Source organism: Magnolia sinica, chromosome 5 (genome assembly GCF_029962835.1).
Source record: "Magnolia sinica isolate HGM2019 chromosome 5, MsV1, whole genome shotgun sequence".
NCBI lineage: Eukaryota > Viridiplantae > Streptophyta > Magnoliopsida > Magnoliales > Magnoliaceae > Magnolia > Magnolia sinica.
In genome coordinates, this window is record NC_080577.1 from 20,091,474 (window position 1) to 20,105,280 (window position 13,807).

At 38.2% G+C, this 13,807-nt stretch overlaps 1 protein-coding gene across 4 annotated transcripts; it reads left to right on the forward strand.

Annotated features, from left to right (window-relative positions):
- Positions 1-239: 239 nt before the first annotated feature.
- LOC131245682 (glycosyltransferase BC10-like) lies at positions 240-8,544 on the forward strand. 4 transcript variants are annotated; one of them, XM_058245290.1, is made up of 10 exons: positions 240-767; positions 872-988; positions 1,119-1,219; positions 3,800-3,871; positions 4,217-4,298; positions 4,438-4,518; positions 4,904-4,942; positions 6,065-6,130; positions 6,595-6,741; positions 7,013-7,228. In XM_058245290.1, the coding sequence occupies exons 1-10, from the start codon at positions 492-494 to the stop codon at positions 7,022-7,024; spliced, it is 993 nt and encodes a 330-aa protein (XP_058101273.1). In that variant the 5' UTR covers positions 240-491; the 3' UTR covers positions 7,025-7,228. The 4 variants fall into 4 exon arrangements, with proteins under 4 accessions (XP_058101273.1, XP_058101271.1, XP_058101272.1 ...); XM_058245287.1 differs by lacking the exon at positions 7,013-7,228 and adding an exon at positions 7,899-8,544 and having other exon boundaries at positions 243-767; XM_058245288.1 differs by lacking the exons at positions 6,065-6,130; positions 7,013-7,228 and adding an exon at positions 7,899-8,544 and having other exon boundaries at positions 241-767.
- Positions 8,545-13,807: the final 5,263 nt, after the last annotated feature.

Sequence of the window (13,807 nt, forward strand, 5' to 3'; positions counted from 1 at the left end):
ATCCAAATATCAGGCGGGACATATTATATCAACTTAAAGAGTTTTATGACTACTTTTAAATTTTTTTGATTGGTGGATCCCATATGAGTTATATTTGAATTATATTTTGTATCTACAGTTAAATTAATGTTTATCACCTGATGGACGGAGTGGATTCAATTATAAAAACTTTGTGAGCCCCACTTGGGTGTTTTACGCATTTGCATAAAGATGGTGTGATGGACGGACTCGCCCCCCTCAGAAATCCCTTGTCAGGCACGCCCCCCTCACGCGCCGCGCGGACTCGCCCGTCAGCGAAACCGCGTTTCATCCCGCCCACACCCAAAAACCGCCGTTAAAAAGCCAGCTCTGCTCACGACATACACCACCAGCGGCGCCAGCCCAAGTACCGGTCCTGAAACCCTAGAAATGCAGATTCCACCCTCCCTCTCTACTCAGAAACCAGCAATTCCAAATTTCCCCCTCCTCTCTCGAGAATTTCCTAAAAAGCCATGGTGAAGAAAAGGTTACCACCATCATCATCGTCATCTGCCCTTCGCCCTCATCTATGGCTGGGATCGAAGATCATCGTCTCCTTCGTAATCTTTCTCTGCATCTTCGCCCTCCTCAGACTCCACTCCCAATCCAAGCACCTGTCTTTGGCATCAGCTAGGGCTGCCTCCGTCCGCAGGCCGTCCGATCCTTTCGTCGGCCTGCCGAAGATCGCTTTCCTCTTCCTCGCTCGCAGCAACCTCCCCCTCGATTTCCTCTGGCAGAGATTCTTCCAGGTATCCTATTCGGCTTTCAATTCCCATTCCCTTTGGAAAATTCTCCGCCGGATGTTTTTATTTTGAGCTTCTTCTTTTCTTTTTTCTTTTTTCCGGATTTTTAGAATGCGTATGAGGGGAGCTTCTCCATTTACATCCATTCGAAGCCAGGGATTGTGTTTGACGAGTCGACAACCCGTTGCACATTCTTTCAAGGGCGACAGCTTAGCAAGAGCGTTCAGGTATCGTCAACTCATATATACTTGGGGAAACTCAAATTTATCATTTTGGTGTTTTTTTTTTCTTTTTGTTTTTTTGTTTTTTTTGTTTTTAAAATTTAAATAATTGGATTGGCTTTGTTTTAATTTGCAGGTGGCTTGGGGAGAATCGAGTATGATTAAAGCTGAGAAGTTGTTGCTTGAAGAAGCTCTCCAGGATCCGGCAAACCAGCGTTTTGTTCTTATCTCAGATAGGTAGGTTGCTTATTCATCATCACTGTAATTGCCATAGTTGAGTCCCAATGGTGGGGCCTGCCATCTAGCGATCCAGAGTACTCATATGGAGAACACCCACATTGCACGATTGCGGCCGTCCAGTAATTGGCATGCAAATGGATCTTTATAAATGAAAATGTAGTGACAATCTATATGCTTTGGGAGGAAATCCACCAGTCCAGCTGGGATTGTTTGTCATAATATATTTTGGTGGACTGTCCGTAAATGATTTGATTAAAAGATGGCATTGCCTGGATGGGGTTCTTGTCTAATCGGAAACACGGGTAATTTGGCCTTACAATTTACAGAAAAAAGAAGAAGAAGAAGAAGAAGTTATCTCCCTGCACATTGTCTCCCTTGGATGCAGTGGTTATCATCGGAATTTAACTGCTACTCAATCTATTGGCCTATTCTATCACAGTCATTTTTATTTTTATTTTAAATATTTCTCTTGTTCAATTGAAAAGAAGTTCAGGTTGTTTAGTATCTTTTATTATTATTATTGTAAATGCTATCTCAACTTGTGTGAGATTGTAGTGATTCACAATACATGTAAAAACATAGCCCATGCATGCATTATCTGGGCTGTTCATTAAGGAGGGAGGGGTCCTGTGAACATGACCTCAGTTGCACGATCCTTCTAATAAGGTGCTGCGCCATAGATGTTTAGCAACATGACCTGGCCCAAAATTGGCTCGTTCACTCATAAGGTGGGTCACATGTGTATGAGAAAAATAGTCATGTAGGAAAAAGGTGACCAATGGCCTATATTCAACACATGCACATGGCTCACCTTATGTGTGGGCTGGCCTAATTTTGGGGCTAGGGCATGCTCATGGTGGCCCCCATTTGATGAATGCCCTGGATCTTGCATACACATGACATGATTTCTTGTGTTGTGAATTGCTTCAGCAATTCTCTTTTGCTTCTTTCTCAGGTTCTGAATTGGTTTGGCAGTGTTTCCTCTTTCCAAGAGAGTCTTCCATGGGCTCATTGTACAATGTTAGTGATGTGCTTTCTACAAAGATTCCTGAAAATCATATGGTAGCCTTAACGAGCTCTGTTTATAATGCGTGCTTTGGATTGGATGACACTGCCCTTAACACATTATGAAGTCGAGAGGCCAAAGAAAATTACAAGTTGATCCTTATCATGCCACTTTATATGTTCATTGCGTTTCTATCCGCTTCATTGTGATTACCTGCAAATGGTTTTCCTAACTTAGTAGCCATAGAGACTTTGTAGGATACATTTATATGTTTCTCATTTCTCTTGAGAAGGTTGATTGGTCATAAAAAAGAAAAGTAAAAAAATCGAGCATGGTACCAACAGCCAAATATGTTAAGGCCCGTTGGGAGCTTGTATTTGTAATGCATTGGATTCCAAATCACAAATCAGGGTGATTCTGAATCATCAGTTGTGTTTGGCAGTTTGTAATCGGAATGCACTAGATGAAAATGGCAATGCAGTGAAATTCTATAGTATATTTACGAGAATTTGAATTCGATTACTAAATGAGCTTTAACTTCCCTAAACAGTTTACACATGTAATATTTGACAGAATGATTTTAATAAGCCCATTGAAATATATACTTTAACAAAAAATGAGGAAATTCTGAACCTTGGGTGGGCAACAAGCATAGGACCACAAACAAGTGACTTGCCAAAATTTTTTAACTGTCGATTTACATGGCCAATGTTTGGACTGTTTGGATCAATCTATTGATGTGGCCGACAATTTGTTTGTTTTGGTATATCATCAGCATGCCACGTGCACAATGAATTAGTAGCCTAGCGACACCTTTGTTACACGTGTGACTCTCTTGCCTCTAAAAAGGAGTCAAAAATGGCATTTGATTCCGAATCACAGCAGAAGGGAGAGATTTCAAAACACAATAAAACTGTGTATTTCAAATACCTCTGATTCCAAAAGCCACTTGAATCCACACTGCCAAATGACTTTTGGATTCCGAATGCACTCAAATACACTCAAATCCACGCTGCCAAACGACCCCTTAGTTATCTATGGTTTGTGGGGGCTTCGATGTCCAATATCCTAGAGTAAAGTAGTGTGGTGTGGTCATTTGTTTTGCCAAGTTCTTGCTATTTTATCTGTAATTAGGGCTTGTCCATCAAAATATCTCTTGCCTACCGAACAGATTAATTGGAACTGAAAAATGCTTCAGGAGTGAATAGAAAGTTTTGATACCAGGCGGCTTTCAGTGGTTTATAGCTAGAAAGTGAATTGTTTTAATAGGTAACGTTGGTAATATTGGCAGCCGACTTTGCAATAGCCAATATTGGGACTACCAGGCCATATCTTCTTTATGATTTGTTATGATTGAGGCATGGCTTTGACCACTAAAACAGAATGATGTAATGTATACCTGTTTTGATCTTTCCTTTGCTCTTTTTTTAATTGACGAGACAGATAAAAACATCTGTTCCTTCACTAAAGTCTTGTTTGGATTGTCAATTTACTGCACATTTAATGGTCAGGATTTTTCCAATTGATACTGAAAAATATATGAGATCTAACTATTCTACTAATGCTTGCAGCTGTGTTCCCCTGCACAATTTTAGCTACATATACAATTATGTGATGTCTTCTTCAAAAAGTTTTGTGGACAGGTAGATAGAGGGGACTTGCTTTTTTTCATGCCTCCACAATTTTCTTTTTGACTCACTCGATGTCAATTCTTATAATAATAATAAGGACAAAACTCAGTGCCAACAACAATAAATATAAACTTGATTTTTCTAATTAATGGTGCAAAATATCACGAAATTTCATGATTAATCAATTTATTTTAGTGCAAAGTATCGTGAAATTTCATGATATTTGGTGCAACCAATGCACCCTTAGTATTTGCGTTCCTTTGTGAACTATTATCTTTACTATCTTATTAAGGAAATGAGTAAAGCTGGGTTTATGTAGTCCGCCCATTTCAACTTGTAGTTGTTTCTGTATTCTAGCTTTCTTGATGAAAAGGAAGGCCGTTACAATCCAAAGATGTCACCTACTATACCAAAGGACAGATGGAGGAAAGGATCACAGGTTCTCTTTCTTTCTTTCTGCTTTCCGCTTTATCATCAGATGCATTACATTTAGTTGTGAATTCAACTTTGAATAAAATATTTTATTTTTGTCTTCTATTAATGCTTTCTCATTTCTTGAATTTGATATGGAATTTCAGTGGATCACACTGGTTAGAAAACATGCAGAGGTCATTGTGGATGATGATCTTATATTTCCAGTTTTCAATCAACATTGCAAGGTACGGCATTATTGTTGTTATTATGAAATCAAACCTCACTAAAGCATGTAGAGTTAAGGGTTTCTCTGCATTCGATGTAGTTGGTGATAATCTATAATTTTGCTTCAATATACATATTATCTGGAAAATATGGAATCTCCTTATGCACTACTAAAGTCATATTCTTTGTGGGAAAAAACGAAAAAAAGAAAAAGAAAAAGAAAAAGAGGCTGGTTTATTCACACAAAATTCATGAAAATCTCATAATCTTATTGATGGTAATATAGAGGGATTTTTGTGGGAATTTCACCATGATTTCTGCAATTGTCTTTCTGGACATCAGAGACTCTGCATTTTTCCTTTGACTAAATCATGATCTTTTATCTTCAATGCTTGTCATTTGCAGCGGCGGCCAGCCTTAGACCTTGATGGAAAGATGAATCCTGTGAGTTGTTTCTTTCCCCTATTTGTAAAACCACCTCAATATGTCTTTCTTGGTATGCAACTAAAAATGTTCATGACAGCTCATTTTCTATGATCAAAGATAATATCATTTTTACCATTAAAAAAAAAAAACAAAAAGATAATAACATTTGTTGAAAATATTATACTTCCAACTTCCAAATCAGCTGCTTTCTGAATTTCGGTTTATGTAGTTAGTCTGTTTTGAATGTTCATTCTATAAATTTTATCTTCTATCAGGTTGTAGTGTAACTTCATAGAGGTTTGTCTGAGATTTTTACATCTCTAAGTTTACACTTGAGGGACCATGGGTGTCAGCTTATTGTGTGAGTCTTTGCTTCTCAAGGGCTTGTGAACCCATGTTACATGTCTGTTCAACTATATTTCCACAAAATATGAAGATGGGGATGAACAAACACTTTGCGGTGAAGGGTTCAATTTATCTAAAAGATACGTCAGTGTTAAAAAGCATTTTCTGGAGAAAAGGAGATATAGAAGTGGACATTATCCAATGCATACCCAAGAAACTCAACAGGTGAAGTGAAGAATAAGATAAACACTAGCACCAACACCATGAGGAAGAGACAGATAGGACTTCGTAGTCCTCAATATGAAGTGGCGCCTTGGGTCATAAAGGGCCATCTTCCCTACGCTCATTGATCTTGGTTCAATTTTGGTCTCTCTTTGTGAAGTTTAGTTGCATAGGCTGCCTCTGGATGTTACTACATTCATATTGGGCAGAATAGAGATATGCAGAAATGGCTGCTGTGCTCAATTCAACTCTTCCACATTGACTGCACTTCCTATTGAGACAGCTTGCACACTTTCTACCTTCAAGTCAATGCATAATGTAGCTTCTTCCCTTTTGAAGCAAAACCCAATTTTGCGATAGTAGTCTGTGCCATTTAAATAGGGACATTTGAGCCCTTTCCAAATGGAGCCTTAGATTCATCCTTCAATCAATTGAAGAATAGTCTTAGCTGATGAGAAGTGTTTTGAGATGTTTTACTTTCCCAGTTTTCAGATGCTGAGCTCTTCCTTGTGAAAATTTCCCCCTTATTAGAAAGTAATTGGTTTTGATTACTACCTCAACATGTTAATGCAGCGAAAGGTCATTCAGAAGGAGCACAACTGTATCCCAGATGAACACTATGTGCAGACATTACTTGCTGTAAGCACTCTCAGCTAAATTATCTAGACTTTCATTTCCAATAAGCTAAAGACTAAAGATTTCATTCTCTTTTCCCTTAAAAGAAGTCATTATCTCTTGAATATTATGCTTTATTTTGTCCCAATTAAGTAAAAGAAGTCATTATCTCTTGAATATTATGCTTTATTTTCTCCTAATTAAGTTATTAAAACTGATTATTCTTTTATATTATTTAAAAATTTTGAAGTTTGATATTTGCTACTTGCGGTGGTTTTTTGTGTTGCTTTTCTTTGATGATAAATATGGGGACTGCTTGTTCATATTGGATGGTTTAAGGTGCAAAAAAAAAAAAGGGGGGATTGCCAAATTTGAGATGTTCAGACATCTGTCAATCTCATTTTCTATTTGTTCTTTTATTATTATTATTATTATTATTATTATTATTATTATTATTTATTTATTTATTTTTAAATTCTCTGTTTTAGATGAGTGAGCTTGAAGAAGAAGTCGAACGAAGAACATTGACCTACACTTTGTGGAATGAGTCTGTGAACGAAATGGAAAGACAAGGTTGGCATCCTATCACATTCAAATATACCGATGCGGACCCAGAACACATACAAGAAATAAAGGTGAATTACTTTCCGTCATTTCTTCTAATTACTCAATGACTACGTTTTTTTTTTTTCTTTTACCATTTAAAGTATCTAATTTTCTAATATAACTCTTGAATACGTGACAAAGAGATGATGATGTGGTGGCGGTGATAAGTAGGAGAATTTATATGCTGATGCATCTGTTATAGCATGTCGTGAAACTTGTGGCACAATAAAAACCTTCCCTCATGTTGTATTGTAGTAGTTAACAAGTGTCTTTGGTTCCAATTGGTGCAACATGGCATAGCTTGCAGGCTAAGGACCTAACCAACATAAAGTGTTCTACTACCAGTCTACTTCCATGTATTCTAGCGCACTGCTTTTCATATTAGTCATGAGGCTCTGTACCTGTTTATTCTTTATATTTGTTTATTGTATAACTTGCTCTCATAAACTTAAGGGAGCACATTCCATGTCATTGCATGTGTTTAAAGAATGATGGGGATTCCATTTTCCTGTTTTATTTTATTTTATTTTAATATCCTTTTTTCATCCATTCATACCATTTTAACATGCATAATTGACTTATAAGTTTGTTTAGTCATCTTCAATGTGAATATTCTCAAATTGTTTCATATATAACCTTAAATCTTGAATAGATTAAGGTTTTATATGATACAATTTGAGAAAGATATTCACATTGAAGATGACTAAAATCTTAATCTTGACCTGGGGTTTGGCTCTAATTCAGAATCATGTTGGCTTATTTCTTCATGCTAATCCAAACATTAACTCGACATATATGCTGATGGTGCATTTAAAAGTTACTATAATGGCATTAAGTGGCACTGCCATTGTGCTCGATTTGGGCACCTGCCTCATTAAGCTCGCCATTTTGAGCTGGTTTTGGCAGTCATGTTCCTTTCTGCTCAGTCCAGAATCTGATTTCTGCACTTCTCGAAACAAAAGCCTATTTTAAAACACAAGCCAGCGCTGTTTAACTAGGGTGCAGTGCGTATTTCTGGCCTTCCCAAACTGGGCATAAATGGAAGGGATTAAATGCATCATTGACTAGCCAAATTTAATAATTGTGCCGTATGAGCTTGCCATCCTTAAATTTGTTCTTTTGACAGTGTTTAAAGGTAACAGAAAATGCTGAATGACTTGCTGATGATTCTTTTGTTTGCAACCAGGGTATCAACCATGTGTACTACGAGACTGAGTTTCGAACAGAATGGTGCAAGAGCAATGCAACTTATGTGCCTTGCTTCCTGTTTGCAAGGAAGTTCTCACGAGGTGCTGCAATGAGGCTTTTGAGCGAGGGAGTGGTTGGTCCCTTCAATCCTGCTGCACTGTTAAGCTAGATGAAATCTATTGCTTCTACATGACTGTCCATGTCAGGTTGTGCCCAGTTTGTGGCCCAGTTCTTAGGTAAAGATTAAATACGAAGAGGAACACAACAATCCAAAATGGCCTCATGGTTTCAGAGATGATCAGCGTTTTAAAGAGCTGTGCAAGCTGGGGCTAAAGGCACCAACCAGATGAAGGTTGAAACTGTCAAGTTGTTAAAAGCAATGTAACCTCAGAGGTTGAACTGATTATAGGGAATTTTATTTTTTTTTTTCCAGATAAGGGGGGAGGTTGTGTAGGTAGTGACTTCCGCAGTACTGAATTTTGTAGGGCAGGGTGGTGTAGGAAAAGGTAATATAGCACACAACATGCAAAAGAGACAAATTCCATTTTGGTGTCGTACTTGGGAAAATGGGGGAAACTCCCTCAAATATAAACAAAGGGATTAAAGAAAGTAGTTTTAAGAAATAATAGGTAATGTTTTTATTACATTACCTTTGTACTGATGATAGAAAAAGATGACATTTTTTTTTTTTTTTTTTTTTTGAGTTTATGGAAATCACTCAAAAGCAACCATTTTGAATGAGTATGATGGTCTTGGTGACCATCTTTGTGCATGAAAGAAATTTGGCATGGCAGGGTTTTCTTTGGGCCTCTTATGGTGCCACTTAAGAATGAATTCATCTCATTTTAGTTAATGGTGAGACCCTAATTGTTGGACAAGTAAAAAGGATTTATTGGGGAGCCTAGGGAAGACGGATTGGATCGACAGGCGATGCCTATGCCTCTTCTTCATTGATAGGATTCCCATCAATTGTGGTATCTGGCAAAGCAGACAAGGGCAAGGCATCCATCATTTGCAATATCAGGCGAGGGAGACAAGGACGAGGCATGGAACATGTTCTATCCTCAACCTTCATTTTCATTAGTGATCTCAATCTGCTTTTCCCAGTCAATAGTACACTGCCTGCTACTTATAACAGCCAGTTCCCCCCATCCCCATCTCATTTTAGTTAATAGTGATTTTATATTAGAGGTCTTGATTTCGTATACATACCGAGTTCAGTTAATAAATATGTATCGGAGATCTCGACCTCTAATACATACTGTTAACTAACATGAGATGATTTATTTTTTAGATGTCTGCAAAACAGGGCCTAATAATTATGTATTAGAGGTCATTTTTTTCAATAGGGAACTTTAATACCAACATTTTGTATAAACTATGATCTCTAATTCATAATTACTATTAAGTTGCATTTAGATGCACCAAATATCATGGAATTTCTTATTATTTTGCATAGGTTAAGATTGAGTAATCAAGAAAAATCATTAATTTTCAAGATGCAACCTTGGCTAATATGACATGAATTCATTCTTAAGTGTCACCCAAACAAGACCTAAGGGGCCATTTGGATGCTTGTAAAATCCTCATAGTCCTAAAAGGTTTATAGGGAGAGACATTAGGGGGGCTATTTGGATGCATTTAATTGCTTGTTAGACCTTCTACAGGTTACAATCCCCCTTAATAAACCCCTATTAAGAGTTGGGTCCAAACAGGCCCTAAGATTAGAAATTCATAATTCAGAAATGATGGAAAGGTCACATGCGCATGCCGAGGGTGGATATGGATCATTAGCCACTTCTTTTTTTCTCTTTTTTTTTTCTACCATTAATTGTTAAGTACAATCAATTGCTCTCTTTACAAGTTGGCCAGCCTGATTTTTGGACCAGGTCATCCTAATAGTAGGGTCCAGCTCATACACGGTTTCGATGTCCTGCGCTTGGTTTGTTTCAGGGTGGGTGTGGTGTTTATGGGCTTGGCAGTGCTCAAAGTTGGCTGAGGTGTTTATACAATTGTCTGGCTACATTCCGTACAAGCAGGTCCCACCTTTCATTGATCTAGATTTTTCATCAGGTGTACACTACAGTGGATAGCAGACGGACCAAAAATCACCGCCACTGGATAATGCTAGCCACTAGATCACTAAACTTCTTCCTTCACCATATTTTACTCTCAATCATCCCAAAAATCTGCTATAAGTGGGGTGTCGCGGTATAGGGATGGGCCAGGCTCTGTCCAAGCCTGACCTGCATCTTTCAACTGCAGCCCAAACCTGGCCCAAGCCCTTGACAGGTCAAAAAAGTCCAGCCCAAGCCTAGCCCTGGCCATAGCATGAAACAAATTTTGAAAAATGAAGGGCACACACACACCCTTGATTTTTAAGGAACCCACTATGACGTGTGTGTGAGATCTACTCCGACTATTAGACATGTAATGCCATGTTAAGCCAAGGCAAATTTTTTTTTAAAAAATAAAATAAAAAATCAGGCTTAGTTGTGATTCAGGTGGGCTACAATAAAAAAACAGTTGCAAGAGAGATGTCCACCCTTGATTACTGCAGGGCCCACCGTGATGATTATATAAAATCCACTCCAACTATTAAATGTCACACCAATATTTAGGCATGGGCCCAAAAATAGGCCCATCTGAGATTCAGGTGGGCCACACCAACTTAAAATTCAGAGGGTGAGCCTTGCCCTATATATTATTTCCAATCATGTGGCCCACTTGAATTAAGAATGGGGCTGATTTTTGGGGCGTAGGCTTAACATGGTGTGACACACCCGATGATGGATGGGGTAGATTTTACATCAACACCAAGGTCGAGCCCTCCCAAACCACAAACCCCTCTTCTAAAAAGATTGAAATAAGCCCTCCCTCGATGTATGGAAAATAACACTCCCAAGGATGACCACCCTTTATTTTTAGGAGGCCCACCTTGATGTGTGAGTGAGATTCACTCCAATGATTAGATGTGTAATTTTCTACTAGACTCATTGCCAAAAAAAGAAGGCTCACTCGTGATTCAGGTGGTTCATACCAAGGGAAATAGTTGGGACAGAGATGTCACACCCTTGATATTCATAGGACCCATTGTAAAGATTATATAAAATTTACTCCAATCATTAGGTACCACACCAAAACTTAGGCCTGGCGTCAAACCATTAAATCCATCCATGATTTTGGTAGGCTATAAATAGGGAAACAGTTTGGAGTGTGATCACTGCTTTATACGCTATTTCCAATAGTGTGGTCCACTTGAAACACGAACGAGATTGATTTTTTGACCTTAAGCCTAACATGGGGTGATACACTTGGTAGTGAATGAACCACATATCTGGTTTAGTGATGTAATTGTGTCATGACACTCTAACCACGTTGATTGGATTGTATATGAAAACCAGATAAGTTCCTTCCAAAAATGTTATGGTCTGAAGTATACATTCTCTCTACTTTAATACCATGTCAAACAATCACTTTCTCTAAAAGCAATGGATATCAAAGACTTAAACATTCTAAAACCATGTGAATTGATAAATTTTGAGTTACATCACATTTAGCCACATGAGCACCTAACATTTAATGATTTATATGGTGAGATTGGATTGGCCACTTATAAAGGAATTTACCCTTTTTTTTATCATGGTCACTTTGAAATGCAATTAACGATTTGAATAGGCCTCAAGCTTTAAGTATATCTAGGGCTGTACACGAACCGGGCTAGCCTGGTTAACTCGCTCGACTCGGCTCAACTCGGAACTGAGTTCGGGTCGGGATGGGCAATTTTCTTCAGCCTGAAACTGAGTTCGGGCCGAGTTCGGATAGGTTCCAGTTTGGCCTGACCCGGCTTGAAACCCGACTCGACCTGGGCCGACTCGATCAAGTGGTGTGTGTGTGTGTGTGTGTATTTCAAAACCGTACTCGTCCCTTTCCCCTTTACCCTTTTGGGACAGTTCATTACCCATCTTTAAAGTGACAGTGACTCATCCACCTCACAGACGTATAACTTGAACGACCTAAATTCATCCAAATACAAAAAGGAATTATAATGTTCTGACTAGTTAGATTTTTTGTGGAGTCTATAGTTCAACTATCTAAATCGTTGATCGATGGCATTATAATGGGAAGCGGATTACCTGCCAAAATCCTTCCCATGAACTTGCTGTAAGGTTTGAAATTATCCCGAACTCGCCTGATTGCTGACCGAGCCAGGTTCGGGCTGAGTGTGGCTGGTGACCGGGCCTGGCCAGGCCGGGTTGAGCCCAGTTCAACTCGGATCAACTTATGTACACCCCTAAGTATATCTACGAGCGTGTGTTTGCAGATAGAGGCACATTGCCATATGTTTCAATGGCAATGTCTTTCAATGGTAATGTCCGTCTACTCATCCCTAATAGTAAAACACTTTATGCACAGAATCTATTGTTGTTAACAACAATGTATAAACACCTACACCTGCCGCACAGTTTATCAACTTTCATTGCAGAATATGAAAAGTGAAACATATGCACATAGAAATAGAATATCCCCATATTCATGGCATTCTTCGTTTATGTCATTAATACATGTGAAAATCAACATGGCACAAAATTTATTACTATTAAGAGCTACAAAAATTTCTAAAGGCATGTTTGGTCCACGTATTGGATGGTATGGAATTACATTAGATGGGATTAACATCATTATTGTACAATGATTGCATGTTTAGAAATGCCATGGTATTTTAACTATCAAAATCCCATATTTGGAATGAGATTCTTTATCAACCAAAAACACCATATTAAGCAAAACCTCTAACTGGTGGACTATAGAATTGTAATCAACGGACCAGATTCACAAGTGATGTTGGTCATTTGCATACGTGTACAACTCGAATGTCATGTATAAAGGGTGCATATGGACAGACTGTATGGATAAAACACACGCGTCAATGTGGGGCCCACTGAATTAGTGGTTTCAAAATCCACCAAAAAATCTGCATGGGACAAAATGCAATTCCATTCTACAAAATCCCATTCCTTCCCGTGGTTTCTAAACGCCCTGTGAAATTTACAGGAACCAGATACAATTCCATCTCACTTAATCCCTCCTAAGCCCACGTTCAAAAAAGGCCATGAGAAGAGGACCACTGAAGCCAAAGTCAACATCTTATACAAGCCTCCTACAAAATATAGAAATATTTGATCCCCCACAACAATAACACAATAGCTAACATCTAAAATTAATGAGAAAAATACAACCTTCTTTTGAGAGTGCAACAAAAACCTATCAATTATTTACTACAAAATACAATAACATGACCAAGAGCCTATCAACTATTTACTACAAAATACAATAACGCAACCACACTGAAGATATACATAAGATGCCGACTACAACGTTCACATCATCTAAGTGGACCTTTGGGTAGGAGTTTGGTTGGACCCCTCAACAAATTCTCTATTCAGTGATGAGGCCCTAACCCGACCCATTGAAATAGAGGGAATTAATGGACCACTATCCAAACCTTTATTAAAGGGTTATGGAAGTTCTGGATCAAATTAATATTTGTGTTTTCAATTAATCTTAGCAGGGATAACTTTTATGATTTGTTCGGATAGCATATAAATATCATGGCAGGCCTGTGGAATGTTTCAATGTCAGGCAATTTCATCCCCTGTTTTCCATGTTTTATGATGGACGCAATAGATTTCTCATTGGCGCTGGTGAGTAGATTCTCTGTTGGAGAATTGATAGGCAGGCACTCAGTATATGACATGTGTTATCCATTCATTCAAATTAAACTCGCAATGCACATGAGTTATAACCAGTGTTGGAAGTATTGGTATTGCTATTAGTTTTGTTAGCCAGAGATACGAAAATGATATTGATATCACTGATAATATTGCCGATAATTGAAATACATGA

What these genes read in the sequence shown, in the direction of transcription:
- LOC131245682 (XM_058245287.1), top strand. Translation starts at nt 492, where the DNA reads ATGGTGAAGAAAAGGTTACCACCATCATCATCGTCATCTGCCCTTCGC. An exon ending in GATGGAGGAAAGGATCACAG is followed by an intron (nt 4,299 to 4,437) that starts GTTCTCTTTCTT and finishes ATGGAATTTCAG; the next exon opens with TGGATCACACTGGTTAGAAA. An exon ending in TTTTCAATCAACATTGCAAG is followed by an intron (nt 4,519 to 4,903) that starts GTACGGCATTAT and finishes TGTCATTTGCAG; the next exon opens with CGGCGGCCAGCCTTAGACCT.